Here is an 18,248-nt window from a genome sequence, read left to right as displayed (position 1 = left end):
ACAGTACCTCAGCACAAAAGATTTTGCAGCAGGAGGACTTCAGGGCCTGTAGCCAAAAACCTGGTCATGGAATTCATTCAGTAAGAAGACAGGAGACAGGACACTGGAAGGACCTTTGCAGCAAGGATCACATGGAATGCTCTCGGCAAGGTGTAAATCTGTAGTTTTAGCGCCCATTTCAGGAGCACAGAAGACCGCATATCACTAGTTGGATTGTCATTGTTTGCATGGTGCAGCACTCTGGTGAGGGGACCTATCGGACTGGAATTGTGCCTCTGGAGATCCAGCAGGATGCTCACGAAGTTTCAGCGATATTCGGAATCCGGAAGACCGTGCACTGCACAATGGATCGAGGTCCCAGGGTATTGGGGTATTGCAGCCACTCAAGGTCACAGCACAGCATGGGATGGCTCAAAATGCAGGCCTTGAGTCCCATTGGGTCTCGCCAGGCTTGGGGTCATTGTTTTCGGAGACCCAAGGACGATTGGAAGGAAGGGCTACAGCATTCTGTCTGGTCGCTGGAAATGGTTTCAACCACACATTTTTCATCTTCATCTTCCTCTTCGGTTTTGGCTCCAGTGGTAGACTACCTCTTCAAGGATCCATGTGTTAATATCCCCGCAAAAATATGGCGATACAAAACATATTTTTGCGGCAGTATTGAGCCATGGACCCTGAGGGGGACACCCCCGCAATCCCTGCATTATTTTAAAATGTGCGGGGGATACCCCTGCAAGGCCCGCTACCACAAATTATCCCCCCAAAAAAATCTGCTATGGCAAGACAAATGACCATATGTATGGTGATATTTTTGGTGGGGATATATAGGGCTAACCCTCTTCAGCTTCCAGGTTCAGACTTGTATGCAGGAACCCAGACAATCAAACAGCCTTGCAACATTTATACTTGGGGCGGTTGGCAATCTTCTCAGGACAGCCAGCCATCCAGATTGAACTGGAATCTCGCTCTCAGGCTGGAAGACAAAGGGATGCAGAGTTTTGGACTTCTCCCTTGCTTCCTGCCTTCACAGACACACTGGAGCCTGGGTGTAGCCCACAGGACTCCTGCCGAAGATAAAAATCACGCAAAGGAATTCCTCAGCCTGGAGGTCGAGGAAGGAACAAGAAAGGACAAGAAACACTAAAATGGTGAAAAAAACAAGACGGGAGCCATTTTGGTAAAATGAGCACCCGTGGGTGCCTTTAACGGGGCTGTGCAAACAGCCTGCGATAAAGGTGCACCAAATTAATCAAAGGTATCGCTGCCACCAGCCATTGAAGGTTATTGTCCTTGCAACATAATTGTTAGTTTTAGTGTGAAAAGGGATACATTGTATCTACCCAGCACTTCACATAGGTGGGATGTGCTGGTGTAACCAAATACAATGTAAAAGGAATCCAAAGATCCTTTCTACCCTTCGGAGCTGTAGGTCTCGCAAGGTTAGCCTAAGAAAGTTAAAAGGGGAGCCCCTATGGCACCCCACCAACAATGGGGAGATTTATAATTACTATCAAAATCTTACTTAACAGTATGGACATCCTAAAAGAGGCATGAAAACCCACACAAGACTCTGCTATTTTAACTATTGGAAACAGTTTGCCATTTGGTGCAGATTGCGCAACATCAATCCAATTGACTGTTCACCTTCACATATAGTATACTATCTGCTTTACCTTTTAGACTCTGGTTTAGTCTTTAATTCCCTCAAAGTGCATTTAGCAGCACTCTTTTCTTACACTGCATTGCAAAAAGCATAGTGTCATGATGGAACGTTCCCGTAATCAAAGCTTTAATGGAAGGAATAAAAAGGTTCAGCCCAACAATTTAAAATCCACTTCCTGGGTGTCATTTAAATGTTGTGCCCACTGTAAGACTGCTTTTCTTGTGGCAATCGCATCAATAAGGAGGGTCAATGAGCTATCCGCACTCTCAGTTCAAGGTGCCTTCATCACTATTCACAAAGTCAAGGTGGGTCTCGGAACCCATCCTTGTTTTTCACCTAAATTCATATCCAAGTTCCATGTTAACCAATCCATTGAACTTCCATCTTTTTTTCCAAAACCCAACTAATTTTGCAGAAAGAAGCCTCCATACTCTAGATGTAAGGAGAGCAGTCATGTACTACATGAGAAAAACAAAACTACATAAAACAGATAAACTCTGTTTCCATAGCTGTCCCGTCCCGCCAACACTTACCTGCGGATACTGGGAGGAGAGCCCATGGTGTCGGGGGAAATGGTCCCTAACCTGGCTCAAGTACTCATTTTGCTTGCGATGAAAGGGGGATGGCACTCGAAGACAAACTGGACAACGCGTGACAGCCACCCGACAACAGGTAAGCCATGCCCCAGTTAACAATAGCAGCTGGTAGAGAAGGAGATTGGGTCTCTAAGTCCTCGATCTCAAACTGGATTTTCAAATGCATCCAAGTTTGCTACTCACTATCTTACTGATTTCACACCAATAACCCACTCTACTTGAGGCACAGGGGATTGCAAGGCAGCAACTTTGAGTTCCATTCACACATTTACACAACACTACTGCTTGGATACAGACTCTAAAGCAGATTCACAGGCGGGGCAAGCCGTATTAAGACATCTATTTGCCGCTGCACCTTCAAACAACCCACCTCCTTCTCTAGGTACTGCTTGCTAATCTATGCATAGCATGTGATTCTAAGCAGATCCACAAGCCTCAGAAGGCATATTGCTGATGTGTGTATCTGCTTAGATTTATGTGCACCCACCCTTCCTCTCCTCCTGGATTTGAAGGTGCATACATGTCTTTAACCTTTATCTACTCTACTTTGACTTTCTTGTACTCACGCACAAGGTGTCCGGTCATTTTTTTGAATAGAAAAGTTTCGAATGACAATTTGATCGAGGAAAAATTCGAAAGTTTGCCTCTTGAAGCTAGGGTTAGGGATTGGGGGGGGTGGGAGGGTGGCGTGGGTGTTCGAGGGGGCTGGGTGGGAACCCCCAATATACACTAAAACCTTGCAACGTTGCATGGAGCTGTTCAGTGCTGAAGTTACAGGGCTGGACAGCTCCATGTAACGTTCAAACAAAAAGGCAGTAAAATGCTACTTTTACCATGTGAAAGTGCATTTCAGTTGAAACCAATCCATGACTATTGTCGATGAATTGGTTTCGAACGAAATGCACTTTCCATGTTAAACATAGCATGTCGTAGCTTTGGATTTCGAAACTTTTGTTTCGAAACTTTGGCTGTTTGAATCTTTTGTTTCGAACAAATGACCATAAACCCACACACACACTTCATGCTCATGCATGACAGAAACAAAGCAATCTGAGGGACCTTAGTGCATGAAGGTATATGGGTACATTACACGTCACACAAGCATAGTATTACAAACATGACAAGCCAGCGTCCCTTTCCGAATTATGAAAACAAATCATGCAATACTCTGTGACTACCACTAAATGTCGGCTTATGCATAGCATGTGAACCTCAGCGATACAAACATCAGAAATAAGATTACAGTAAGTAATGTATGCCATATATGTGTGTGACTTATTAAAATGTATGTATTTTACTATACCAGTGTGTTTTCTTTGGTTTACTGTGAAGACTAACTGTACTTCACTACCAGCCTTCCTCCCTCATTAAGGTAAGCCTCACTGCTCTTCCTCAACTACTACCCTTTCCCTCTGGTTGGATTACTGATGGCCGTCCGCCTTCCTTTCGCTTATGTAGTGCCCTCAGAGGGTTATGTAAGAATCCCCCTAACCGAGGTGTTACTTCTGTCGAAGAACCCCCGAAGACACCCAGAAACTTAGCATCAGGATTGTGTTAACACTCGAACATCTCCTTTTATCTGGGATCTGTAAAAACCCTCTCTTCAGTTCTCTAATACGTCTTTATATGATGACAATAACTCACTAACAGGCCAAGTTTTTGGGGATAACACTTCAATTCAAATCCCTCATTGACGGACCTTGCCTGGTGTGGGGTGTAATCAAAGTCCCCAAACTGAAGGCACATGTCAAAAAGGCCTACCTGTCATTACCAAAGGAAAAGCAGAATTTTAATCCATAAAAGGAGGAATTCAAGGGTCCCTTTCAAACGAAAAGCAGGATTTTTAAACACTGACACACAAACGGCTTTGCATGTGTTTACACGTTAAAGCAGTTTACATGTGAAAAGTGTACCCCTGCTAACATAAAAATGTCACAGAAAAGACATGGGTGTGTGTTGACAAAGTATTGTATCTTATATTTCGCATGCAAAATACCAGCAGATATTTGAAAATAAAATGTATTTCCATTAAAAGGTTTCTGGAAGTCTGAGGTAAACGCTTTGCTTGCTGTGGGACAATTGTCACAAAGAACTTCCCCACGTAAGGCCTGGTTTACATCCCCCAGCTATTTTACAATAATAAAAAGTGGCTTGCCTGAAAGGTGTGGAAACCAAGTGTCCTTTAGACTTGCTGTCTCTGCAGGACAATGTCGCGTGGCTGATGTATGACCAGGATGTAAGCAGGGGGGGTGAAAATGGGGGCTACAATGAAGGGAGACAAACTCCAACTTCAAAGAGACTAATAAAACACTGTCACAGGGTGGCCCTGAGGGGCAAATGGCAGATGGCATGGAGGAAGGGAAGCGCATATTTGCACATATGAAGATTCCATTTGTTTACAAGGACTATAATCATTTAGGCCTTTTTCTCAGCATCCATACGTCGTACTGATTACATGTATGTATAATTTTTTAGGTAACATCTAGGCATTTTTGTTGACATAAGATTCATCCACCTACGACTCAGGGAACTGTAATGGCCACCTAACATGGGCTTCTGGCTGATCTGAAAATTTTCAGATTTGGGAGTTGGTGAACGGGTGGAGGGTGAAATTACAAATAAGGGAAATAAATTGCATGTCCATAACTGTTATGCGTTCTTTGAAAACGGTGGAATATTGTCACACGGCCATGCAACAAGGTGCAGACCTGGCTGTTGTCTTATTTAATTCCCCATGATTAGCTAAATGAGAACAAATGTATATTATGCAAATTATTAAAATTGTGAAGTTTTGCTACATAACTAGTTTTTGCCAAAATGTTGACATGAGAACAGATGGTGATTACAAATGGGAATTGCCATATGTCTGCTCCACACTCCTAAGACAAGCCAAGCCAATCTGTACAGATAAGCTGGAGTTGCGAGAAGTGACTGTCCAATCCTATTTGCAAGAATTCTTGCAGGGCACTCCCCCAAGATTGTAAACTTGATGGTTGTCATCAGTGCTATATAAGGTGGAATGCACTGTGAGGAAGAGACTGAGCTGCTTAAATTTATCATCGGGAAGAGCTGCAGAAACTTGCCATCTGACAGCTGCAAGGAAACACCAGAGGAGATTGCGGAGAGTGCATCTGGGTGGATCTGTCTATTGCTAGGAAGGCCTAAATGCTGACTGGGTCTTATGGTGTAGGGTCTGAGGCCATCCTTGAGAGTGCAGTGACTAGACCCCTGCCCTATCTTTCCAGAGGGTCCTGATATGCAGCTGGCTGTTCTGAACTTTAAACTGAGCTTTTCAATGTAAGTAGACTTGAGCCCTTTGTAACCGAAAGGTGGGGAATCTGCTGGCTTTAAATCCTTTCACTTTATAGTGGGCAGGGGGATGGGGGCACAACTGTGGAGATCCCTAGCCTATTTAACAAAACAATATTAATTTAATCAATTCCCTTTGGCAGAACACTACAGGGTGATTTTTGTTAAAATTTGAAATGAACAAAGCTCACTTCCCAGTGTGTGCTGAAAAACCATAGCCACGGATAAAGTGGTGTTTGACATTTCAGTGCGAGTTTCGTAACATCCAAATAAAATAAATAAAAAAAAATATCTGTCCTTTTTTCCAAGCAATAGCCATCCCAGATTACTTGGATACCTTGCATACTATATTATAAAACAATTGGTTAAACCAAATGGCACTACTCCATGAATTTTGCTCCCTACACAGAACTGAGTTATTACAACTATTCAAATAACATTTCACTCCTAAAAAACATATAGTAGTCAATTCCTAGCTCACCTATCTAGCATTATCATCCCCCACTAAAACATCAGTATGGCCACACTATAAGTCACAAAGCACAAAGCCTTTAACACAGTGCAGTATAATACAATTACAATAGTAATGTCAAAAAAATGTGCCCTACTTCACACAAATGTACATTGAACAGCGCCTCTAAAGGTCTGCTACAGCAGTATAATCTCCCAGACCGAATATATAATCTTCTGTGAAAAATATCTACTATATTTCCCAGTCACAATTAAGCTAACAAACCATATTGGATCTAAGAACCCATCAGTAACACAGGTTGAAAGCAGAAATAACAGCTGGAAGTGTCAAAGAGCAATGAAACTTAGTCGCACAACCACATACTGTAGCTGAAAGCTGTTGGGGGCAATGATGCAAAGTCACACAGGAGGCTGGTACCACACATCTTTCACAGTCGTGTATACCCCTATAGACCGGTACACACATTATCTCCAATAACAATCACTTATAAGCATTCGTTTTTAAACAATGGAAACATGACATCTACAGAGGTTAAAAGGCATTTCTCCCATTTCCATATACTTTTGTGTAGCTTTAAATATTATTCATTTTACATTGCCTATACCAATATATTATTTGTCATACATACTTGTTACTAGACCACACCTTAAACGCAATAAATGGGATTCACATGCTAAAGTGTCATAGAGTCCCACTTCCGTATGATTCATTCCTCCAACAATGTTGAGTATATTCAGCATTCTCTCATAGCAGTGTTCCGCCACTGGGATGTCTGCATTTGAATAGTTGTAAACTGAAGAACGTAGTATATACCACCCATTGCGCTGTGCAACATTCCCTTGGCAGTATACTCGAGGCCAAACCATGTACCATTCCCCTCCCGATTAAGACCTCCAGTCTACCGACAGGATACCTGTTGGAGATTTTAGCGAATCTTCCATGCAGCCTTATTGGACTATGCAAGACTCAATTTGCAAATTATACTGTTTTCCTCTCTTCTTTTCTTCCGGTGTGACTATTACACATTGGCTCTAAATTGCATTCATACTGTTCAAAAGGGAAGCATCAAATAACGCAGGCAAATATTTTGGGTTGGGCTAATAACTTTCTTTTTTACCTAGGCAGAACTCATGAAATAACTATTCATACGTCTCTCTTGTGCCACTCCATTTTTGAGCTACAATTGATAAGTGTATCAGCAGTCCGGATGAATGGCGTTGTCACCCTGCATTGATTCTGATCATTTAGAGGCTATTTTAGGTGTTAATTACTCTTGTGTTACAGTACAATGAGGATACCTATTCGTGAACACCCAGCCTACTCAAGAAGCTGGCTGGCCAAAAAAACTACAAAACATATACTTATTGTATCGTTTACATCCAGCGTTCAGAGTTTAGGTGTACAGGGAAGAGCTTTATTTGTGCATTTGGTTTAGTTTTGTATTATCCAAGCAATAATCATACATCCAGCATGCAGCACGACCACAGCCCGAAGCCCTGCATGGAGATCGGGACGCTATAAGGAACCACAATATTCAGCAGGAAACGAATTGGGTCTGTGCAGCGAGGAAACAGAACTCTGTGACATGAACCAGAAAACCATCCTGTTCAGGACAATATTCCCCAGCGCACACAGGGACTCGGAGCACATCAACACTGGTGAATCAAAAGGGAAGGAAGCCGCCAAAGAGGTTACCGTTGTCAGATATTGTTTTCCTTACAAGCGAATGCAGCAGACTGAAAGCATATATTTGGCCTTTACGCCATGATTCTCCAGCACACAGGAAAGACTATGACAGTGCGCCACCTTGCCCCAGTCCCACATGTTCAGCCAGTTCTGCAAAGCTCATTTATTAAGCCCCTTCTTTTACCAAACACTTCTGAAAGTTTGAGACACGTTGGATGAAGTGGGCACAGATGTGGCTCTTTCCGTTTATCCTACATGCTTCTTACTTGCACAGAATACGACCTTAATGTGCAGACTCTAGCTTGTTGCAATTATTTTGAGTCTGTAAAAATGAAATCACATTTTGTCTGCTACTGTCAGGTATTTTGCCATCAGTGGAAAGCACCGGCTGGCCAGGCTGAGGAACTTGCAATGTCGTGCACCCAGTCCCTTCCATGTCACACATGCGAGAGCGGCTCCAACATAAGCTTGAATGTAGCCTGTAAGTGGTGTACCATAGCAACTCTTTCAAACATATTCGTCTGGGAAGGGGTGGCATAATAATGGATCGGGGGCACAGATTTCACATTAGACATGCACATTACAAGCTCCATTGTCTTACTTTAGACGAACGCAGTCTTCGATTTCAATGCGCAGCGCCATCTGTAACAACAATGCAGCTTTCGAATAGTGTATTGTTAAGTATTAACAAATCCCTGAACAGATTTATGTGGGGTGAAGGAAATGGGGCACAAATCCCAAAAGATGTTCTTCACAAATCAGTGCATCTGGGTGGGTTTGGTTACTCTGACATAAGGCGCTATCACTTGGCTTTTACATTGCATGCATTACATTGATTGGCAAATGTAAACATTAATAGTGCAGGTTGGACCAAAATTGAAAAATAATTGATCTTACCCACTCCGCTGGATATGCTCTTTTTCTTGGAGAAATGATTGCTGATTGATACAACTCCACAGTTTATAAAACATGGTGTGAAGGAATGGCGTAAAGGTAATGAGATTCGAGGCGAGAAGTACTTACTGGGTGAAAGTTCTTGTCTATGGAAAAACCAGACTGTGAAACAGAATAATAGGGTTTTGTCATGGGCCTCTTGGCAAAGTGCAGGTATTTGGAGAATTGGCAAGTTCATGATGGCCAGAGTATGGTTGATTTTGAGTTTCTACGCTTTAAATATAAGCTGAAAGCAACTGAGATTGGTCGTTCTAATGCGTTACAGGAATATTTTGGTGTATTATTTTCACAATTGAATGCTACAATGCATACTTCACCTGCGATTTTTGCATCTTTCTAAGGTTGCCCCTTTGTCTGATTCTACCCTTTATAAGTTGATTACAACTTCTGCCACCCAGGTGGCTTCACATTGTGATAGAGCGAATTGGAATTTTGATTTCAATAGTTCATTGTCAGACATTGAATGGAACCGCGTATGCACAGGTCCGGCTAAATATAAGGTGAATTTTGACCTGAGATATACATAAAGATTTAACCATTATTCATTCTGGTCACCATGGAAGATGAAAAATTGCAAGTTGAGTACTATAGACACCTGTTGGAATTGTAATGGGGAGGTTGGTAGCACATTTCACATGCTGTGTTTATGTAGAAAAATACAGATATTTTGGGATGGTGTTTTCCAGAGAATGGAACTAATCATGGGCTTACCTGTACCTAGAGAGCCGCTTCTTGGAGTGTTGGGTTTAATACCATTAAATATTGGATTATCCAACAGTAAAATGTTCTGGTTATATAGAGCCCTCCTTCTAGCTAAAAAGCAGATTCTAAAATTTTGGACAAGTGACAATTCTTCCAGTTTTGAGGATTGGTTGCAAGGTTTGTGCTTTCTGTCCAAGAGAGAAGAAATCCTTTAAATCAAAGGACCAGCTTGACAAATATGAAAGGATTTGGGGGGCATTTAATGATCTCTATGCATAGTTATCTATTATAGTCCAATACCTTTTTTTCTCTTCTCTCCTCTCTTCTTCCCATTTCTCCCACCTTAATTCAATTCTTAGTATTCTTTACTGATAAAGTTAATGTTATATTTGTAAAGATATTCTTTGAAAATTGTATTGCATTATATTTTATTGTTGATGTAAAATGTCAAATATATAAATAAAGTATTGGAAAAAAAATATGCATCTCCATACCATGGCCTTGTTCTTGGCTTAGTGTGGCATTGGGGGAGAAAGCATTGGTGATATGTTGTTCAGACAGGGCTAAGCGAACTCCATATTACAGAAATAACGCTATTTGGTGTGGTGCTTTAACTGGGTGTGGGGGGAGGGGGTCATTCCTGTGTTAAGTGTTTGTTTTGTTATTTATAATGCGCGTCAGATCCGGCGATATCAGCAGTTATAAGAATATGCGAAGCTTAGTTACAAGAATCGTGGTGTAAGATACCTTACTTGCAAAGCATTACTTACATAAAAAGGTATATACAGTTTACAGATAATACAAGATAAGCATAGATATTTACAAATATTACAGGCAGTGTGTAAAGTCTTGGTTACCACCGTGGCGGTAGCCAATAGTAAGTCGCAAAGAAAGATGCATTTCATACAAGGCATAATGTGTCGTTACTTAACGTTAACAGAATGGTATTGCTATTTGCCGTACAGGATTCTATATCGTGCGATTTAGTGGTCATTGGATTTCAGCCACAGGGTAATGTTCTAAAGTTTTGGTAAGATTGGTCTGTTCACAGTGTAGAAGGCAAGGAGTTCCATAATTTGGCCGGTTTCACGGGGAAACTGTTGCCTCCAATCGTGGATAGTTTGAATCTAGGGATGGACAGGTGATCCCTGTTTGCTGATCTGGATGGTTTTAGGGAGGTCTGTTTGTGGAATCTCTCAGCAAGGTAGATGGGGGCAGCTTTATTAAGAGATATATGGGTGAGCGACAGGGTTTTTAGAAGCATTTTGTCATTAGTCTGGAGCCAGTTGTTCTGACCACTGCTCTCGGAAATGTGGTGTCTTCTGGAAATGCCATTATTTTGTAAGGTTTGGATTCTCCTGACGGTGGATCTGGTAGAACCTAGGTAAAGGGCGTTGCAGTAGTCCAGGCGTGACAGGATTAGGGGTCTGGCCAGGATAGTGCAGCTGCTGTTAGAGAGAAATGGCTTACCGGTTCTGATAAGTTTACACAAATAGGTTGTGGTGGGTGCTAGTGAGTTAACCTGTTTGGCAAAGGAGAGAGTAGAGTTGAGATATCAACCTAGTGTTTTTACCTCCTTAGTGTGGTACCTTGATGCAGCTGCTGTCAATTATGAATTATGAATGAGGAATAGTCGGGTCCTAGTTTTTTTTTTTTAAGATGGTAGGGGTGCCCAGGTTGATTTCTGTTTTATCATTCAGGCAAAGACCATGCGTGGCCATTCATGCCTGGATGATGTACACTCTGTTCACCAATGCCAGATCCTTGTCAGAATCCCCTGAAAGTGGGAGGAGAATCTTGGTATCATCTGCATAGTTGGTGTAGGTGATACCGAGATGATCCAGATCATCGAAAAGGGGCTTGGTAAAAATGTTGTACAATGTGGGCGAGACACAGGACCCCTGAGGCACACTGCAGGTGATGGGTATGGAGTCTGCCGCTGCTAAGTGTAAGAAGACCCTCATTGTTCTGCCACTTAGGAAGGATCTAATCCATGTTATGGTGTCCTTGGAGAAGTGTGCTGCTGTGTCAAGATGGTTGCATAGAATTGTATGATCAACCAAGTTGAACGCAGCTGAAAGGTCTAGAAGGAGGAGCAGAGCTGATTTACCATTGTCCCTAAGCTCATAGACTTGAGTCTTGATCGATGAGGACCATCTCCTTTCCATGTTGTGGACGGAAGCCTGATTGTTTGGCTCCTAATAAGTGGTGTAATTCCAGATATTGTTGTATTTGCATATAGGCCACCTTTTCCAGAATTTTTAGAAGAAAGGGGGCACTGTTTTAATTGGCCTATAGTTAGTGGGTGTGGATGGATCTAGGGTCGAATTTTGTTAGGAGCGGGAGTACCCAAGATTGTTTGTGGTTAATAGTGATGATGCTGGTGGCAAAGGATGCATTGATAAGCTTAGTTATGAAGGGTGACAAGTCTCGAGCCGCATCCTTGGTAAGCTGTTCAGAGCAGAGATCACCCTGACAGTTGGAGGGTTTGAGGGACAGAATAATTCTTTCCACCTCAAGAATACATACTTTGGAGAAGTTGAATCGGGTAGGTTGGACTTCATTGGTGTTAGCAATTATTTTAGTTGGAGGTAGGTCATTTAAAGAAGCTTTTTTATTAGCTATTTTATTTTGTAAGGGAGCATGTTGGATTTCTGAGCACCATTTTCTATCTTTGGCACAGGTGTCTGGTATAGCTATGGGAGTCTCTATTTCTTTAAGAATGGTAAATTCCTTCATATTGGACTTGGCTTGGGATATGCGAGTGTCGAAGGATATTCGTTTAGCTAGGCATATTTCTTTTTTGTAGAGGGATGACAGTTTGGTAAGCTTGAGATTGTTTGCTTCTGATGGTAGTAATTTCCACGCTGCCTCGCAGTTTTTTTTTTTTTGTTGCCTTAGGTTTTTTAGAAATGGTGTACACCATTTATTCAGATGGATTTTCGGCTTACTTGGTCGAAGTTTGAGGGGGGCGATCTGGTCCAAGGAGGAGGCCTTAATTTGATTTTACTCCTTGACCAGGCTCTCGGGGTCAGTGCTGTCGGGCAGTGAGCTAAGGGTGGGGGGGGGGGAGTACGGCAGGGATAAGCCTATCCACTGTGATGTTCTTTTTGTTTGTAGTTAGTGTAGGTGGAGCCCTGGGTGCGAGTGAAGTTGGGGGCCTGTTGGTAGAGCGCATGAATGAGAGTAAGTAGTGGCCAGTCCAAGCTACCGGTGAGGTGGAGAGGATGTTAGCATGGCAGTTGTAGTCTGCCACCCAATCTAGTATTCTACTTTTGTTATGGGTGGATGTTTGGCTTCTCTGGGTAAAGCCAAGTTCTGATAGACTATTTGCCGTTGCTAAGGCAGGCTGGTCTGAAGGGTAATTAAAGCCCAAATTGAGGTCTTCAAGTAGAAGTACTTGAGTTGAGCTTTTAAGATTACTAGATAGAATGGTGTTAATATCCTCCACAAATGTCCCCGTTGGGCCTGGGGGCTTTCTATCAGATGGATATTGAGGGTTTGGGCGTTAGTCAGAGGTACTTTGACTGATAATACTTCACATGATTGAATGTCGATCGGGGTGGCTAATCTCCTAGAAAGGCTGCATTTGCAGATAATGGCGATACCGCCACCTATGGACACTTGTCTGTCTTGTCTCAAGATAGTGTAACCGTCAGGGACTGCTAGCATAAGCATAGGACCTGCTACAGTGTGTAACCATGTCTCTGTGATGGCGAGGAAGTCTAGGTTGTCACTCTGGATCAGGTCGGTAATTTCCTTGGTGTGTGTTACTAAAGATCCAGAGTTTATTAAGGCTCCTTTTAATAGGAAGGCTCATGGCAGTTGTGTTTGTCGAGTGGGGAGCTCGATGGACTTTCGGTTTGCCGTTCTGGGCTATACAATTTTGTTTTTGTCCTAGGGAGGCAGTTGTGTGCTAGGTTAGTGCTTGCAGGCGTTGGGCTGGGCAAGATTTTAGGTGTGCTTTTTCCTGTAGAGGTAGGAAGTGAGCTGATAGGAGGCTCAAATATTTTGGCTAACCTAGCTTTGAGACGAGTGTTCCTAGCCTTGGTAGTGCAGGGATTACTAGGTATTGGGTGTTTAAAGACATTCATATCTGAGAGGAGTTTGGTGGTAGTGTTGTTGGCCAAATAGGTGGGCACCATGGTGGATAGATTACCATGGGTTGGTATATGAAGTCTCATAAGGTGGAGTATAAAACTCTGTATAAGAAATGCGATGCAGACAGTCTGGCTGGTAGCTGTAATGAGCATACTAGTATTTGGTGAGTGTCACTTTCTAGGGAACTGGTGCATGAGGGCCAATGGTGAGCTAATATAGGTGGTATTATTAGCAGCGTAGGGCAACTCTTAAGTGGTGGCAGCAGCACTTAAGCATAGTGCAGCATTTAAGGTAATGGCATCAGCATAAAGCAACATTTTGAGTAGAGGCACCAACATAGTGTGGCATCTAACACAGTGCAACAGCACAGTGCAGCATTCAATATAAGGTCATAGGGCAACATTCAATATAGGACACTAGCACAGTGCAGCAATTCAGATTAGGGCAACAGTACCGTCCAACAACAATTCAGAGTAGGGCAGCATTACAGTGCAGCATTCAGAGTAGGGCAGCAGTAAAGTGCAACATTCAGGATGAGGCCATGGTGCAGCAGTTCAGGATAGGACAGTGCAGCAATCAAAGAAATGGCCACAGCGCTGATGGGATAATTATTGCTGGTCAACAATCGTACTTAAAGGCGGGTGTCCGAGGAGCTGAGGCTTGCATGAGGGTGGAGTCTTAGGCGGATTATAGTACCCTCGGTAATATGTGGTGACCGGCCGGGCATCTAACAAGAGGCTGGATGCCTGTTGTGAGGCTGCAGGTGAAGGTAGGTGAGGATGCAAACAGATCGAAGTGGGCTGTCGTCGAGTGGCGATGACGCAAAGTGGGTGAGAGGAGGCATGTTAGAGTTGGGCAACAGTTATGGCGGGGGACTGATCCTAGAGCAGGTAGCGTAGGGGTAAGGTAGTTAATCGGCGGAGGGTTACATATGGGCTCACCTTGTTGATACGGGTTGGTAGAGCACAAGCGAGGTGGGTAGGATCATTTGAGCTTGGTAAAGCTCGGTCAGGCTCAGTCAGGTGGAGCCCTTTTTGGTTGCCTTCCTCAGGGCCGGCTTTCACCTACCGGTGCCCCATGATTGCTAGATAGCCAGAGTGGGCCAATCGGAGTGCACGTGGTGCACAGAGGGAGTTGAAATAAGCCAAAAATACGGTGGCAGCCATCTTGAAACGGCAGACCCCTCGTGGTTAGGGCTGTCGAGAATGGAATTAAATCACTTCGTTTTCGGGCCAGGTTGCCCAGATCTTAGTGGGGGCATGGAATTGACATGGGTTGAGGGCACCTAATTTAGATAGTGCAGATGTGGAATTTTGGCAGAGGGCACGGCCTCTACGCTGTGGAATGGTATAGCCTCCAGGCTTACCTAGCGCACATCAGTGCCTGTAGGAAGGGGAACTGCTCCTGCAGTTACCTGGGAGAGGGAGCTCCTGCTCCAACCTAGGATTGAGTGGTCCTCAATAGATATCGTTACAAAGGCAGTGTACTAACAAGCCCTTGTTAGATTCAGTGTTAGTCAATACAAGCATGGAGTCTGAGGTACATGTTGAAAAGGTTCAACACATACTGAACGTTAGAATGAGGCAAACACTGTCGCCATGGTTGGAGGTAGATGCAGCAAGACGCAAGTGTTGGGGAGAATTGTCCTTTCTGTGCCAGCTCCCTTTAACCTTAGAGACCCCAAGCTCTTTTGCTGGACTCGGGGGTTTTTAATTTGAACGGCTGAGCGAGTGGGACCTTTTTTCTTACTCGCACCATGTGTTTTCCTGACTGATTTTCTGTTTTATTGTTTATGGAGTCTGCTAAACTCCATAGGCATCTGCTTTTGCATTGTGACACACAGCACCTTTTCTGCCGTGCCGCTGCAAAGTCCCTTGGACTTGTCCCTTGGAAGTTCACCTTGGGTGAACTACTGTTCCCAAGAATAGTAAGATGACTCATGTCTTACCTTTTACTTTGTGTCCATCCCACAAGACCCTATGTGGAGAGATGGGGGGCGGGGTGTTAAATTGTAACTCATTTAACCCATTCCTCATGTAACATTTTGTTACACTAACTCATTTGAATGGCTGGTGGCAATGGTTTCTTTTTTACTACCTAGTGACTTGTATCTGCAAGCTGATACATCAGCTGCAGTGCTGCACCCAAGGGTGACCATTTTCTTCAAATGGCCCATGTCTTCTTTTTTTCATCAATTCTTGTTAGTTCGTTTCTTCTCGGCTTTTACTCTGTTGTTTGCATCAGGGTTGAGTCCTTTGTGCGATTTGCCTTTGGTGGGCTTCAACCCTGAAGCCCGCCTAGGCTCCAGTGTGTCTGGAAAGGCAGGAAGTGAGGGAGAGTCCCAAAACTTCCCTATCCTTTGTCTCTAGGTGTGCCTGAGTGAAACCAGTTCTAATTGTACTATGGACTAAGAACAGGCCCCAAACTTTGTACTTGCCACGATCCATTGGCTAGTGATAATTAACTGTTGGTTAGTAAGAAATGGTGTGATGTGTTTGTGGAGAATTGAGGGGCACAAGTGGATTTTTGTGCCTGACTAGTAGCTTGCACTTTGAATTGTTTACTCCTGGCCTGAGAGTACAGTGATTAACTTGTTATTTTATAGCTGTTCTGAGAAATTATCTGTTCTGAGAAATTATATGGAAACTGGTGAGGGTAAAGACAGAATTACTTGTCATTTGGTCATAAAATGAAGAATGTCAGAATATTGGCTGCCAGTTTGATGTTGTTTCTTGGTTTGAAAATGTTGTAAGTGATCTTTAAATCTGCTGTGTCTTACTTAACTTTTATGTTTGAGTCAAATATTGACCTTTTTCCCTTGGGTAATTGTAGGCGAGCAGCAACTGCCACACTTTCCTGGTATGAAAAGAGGTTTGGTGGCAGTACTCCTCTATTGGGATGGAAAAAGATGTATCGCCAGTTCTCTTTACACCCTTATCCAGTCTAGGCGTGGTAAGACGTGGACGCTGGAGCTCAGGTATGCTGATTAGTGAGGATATTTGCATGCTCGAAGCACATGAAGAGCAGCAGTTACAACTATTATCTCTAGCAGTCCTTTAATTTTCATATTTACCTTTCTGTAAGTGAAGTTGCTTGCCCGTGCTCTGTTTAATGCCAGTAAATAGTCTGTGTAATTTTCCTAAGGCAGCATTTGGAACTGTTATAAAAGCATTAGCAAGACACCGTTCATTGAATTGACAAGCAATTTCAGAATCTGCTTCTCATCTTTGTAAATGCCCTCCTTGGCATGATTAGCAATGCAACAGTGAACATTGTGAGGCATTGTGTAAGGAACCCTGTGCTCCTGGAATGTGTGGACTCAAAGCACTGTAAACCTCTCTGGGAGTATTCAAAAAGGCTTACCTCGATGATGGAATGGGCAATATGTCATTTTGTTTGGGTGGCCCTGACCATAGAGATTGAAGCAGTGTTTCTTTGCCTCCAAACCTTTGTGCTTTATAGTACACACTGGCAATTGGAACTGCTTATTTTTAATTCAAGCTCACATTCTTTTCCTTTTTGGATTTACAGTGAAGAATTGGTGTTGATGACAACTCGTTTCACAGATGAGCTTATGGAGCATGGCTTAACTGGCAAAATCCTAACTTTGGTTTCACAAATTGATTTGAACTGTGAGTTTGAAAGACTTCAGCGTGGACGAGGGCTGGGCAATGCCAAACATCGCAAGGAGGTAAGTAAGAACCCTGGCAGGCATTTTCAGGGTGCATCTGAGGGCAGCATTTTAAACAATCTACACTGTGGGGGCTTGGCGAGTATTAAGGCAATTCTGATGCATTATGACAATGGCATGGATGAGTCTAATTAATGCAGTGACTAATTTCTGATACTGTTAGGGAGAATTCTTACTTCTGTGCTTATTACCTTCAACTTTAGAGACCCCCATCTCTTTTGCTGGTCTTTAGGACTTTTTAATTTTAACCCTGGAGTGAATTATACCTTTTTTCTAGCTCTCATGTGTTAGGACCTGATTTGGATAATGCGTTTTACTGTTTTTTCGAGTCTAACAACAAACTCCATAGGCATCTACCTTTTGTATGGTGATGCACAGCACCTTCAGTGCAATGTCACAGAGAACTCCTTTAAATTTCTCTAAAGATTTAAATACCTTTTTTCTCGTTTGAACTATTGTTCCCAAGAATAGTAAAGTGAAATTGACTTTACTTACCTTTTCCCTTTTTGTAGGTCCAGCACACCCCGTCTTATGTGGAGTGCTGGAGGGTTGCCAAGTAGCTCTTTATCCTACATTCTCATTTAACATTTTTTATGTTACCCTCATTATTTTACGTGGCTGGTGGCAATGGTTTAATTTTCCTACCATTGTGCTTTTCTACTGCAGGCTGAATCCTCAGCTGCAGTACAGCACCCATGGGTGACCATTTCGTCAAAATGGCCCAGTCTTCTTTTTTCGCAATTTCTGTTTGAGAGGTCTTTCTTGGGTTTTACTCTCTGCGTTGATCCAGGTCTGAGCCCTTTGTTTGTCTTGCCTTTGGAGGGCTTCAGGATGTGAGGGAAGTTCCTGAAACTCCCCTGTCCTTTATCTCTAGGAGTGCATGAATGCAACCAGTCCTGATTGGCTGGCTGGCTTTCCTTTCAGGACAGCCACCCTGCTGTTTGACAGTTTATGCTGTGCATGAATGGGAGAAACCTGCTTAAAAGGTGAGAGTTTTGGGACGAGAGGCAGAGGCGACCACTGGGAGAAACACCAGACGGAGAAACAATGAACAAAGCTTGCTGCATCCTCCTG

The 18,248-nt window shown here is 43.1% G+C and overlaps 1 protein-coding gene across 1 annotated transcript in view; it reads left to right on the top strand.

Moving 5' to 3' along the window:
* NUP205 (nucleoporin 205) overlaps positions 1 to 18,248 on the top strand; it is a 1,887,652-nt gene that overhangs the window by 133,411 nt on the left and 1,735,993 nt on the right. The window contains exons 4-5 of the mRNA XM_069628771.1: positions 16,316 to 16,460; positions 17,015 to 17,174. Of these exons, the coding sequence (XP_069484872.1) occupies positions 16,316 to 16,460; positions 17,015 to 17,174 (305 nt within the window). The remainder of the gene's footprint in view (positions 1 to 16,315; positions 16,461 to 17,014; positions 17,175 to 18,248) is intronic.

The sequence above is a fragment of the Ambystoma mexicanum genome, chromosome 12 (assembly GCF_040938575.1).
Source record: "Ambystoma mexicanum isolate Mex_15411 chromosome 12, UKY_AmexF1_1, whole genome shotgun sequence".
NCBI lineage: Eukaryota > Metazoa > Chordata > Amphibia > Caudata > Ambystomatidae > Ambystoma > Ambystoma mexicanum.
The sequence above is the reverse complement of the archived record's forward strand: the minus strand, read 5'-3'. Positions and strand labels throughout refer to the sequence as shown.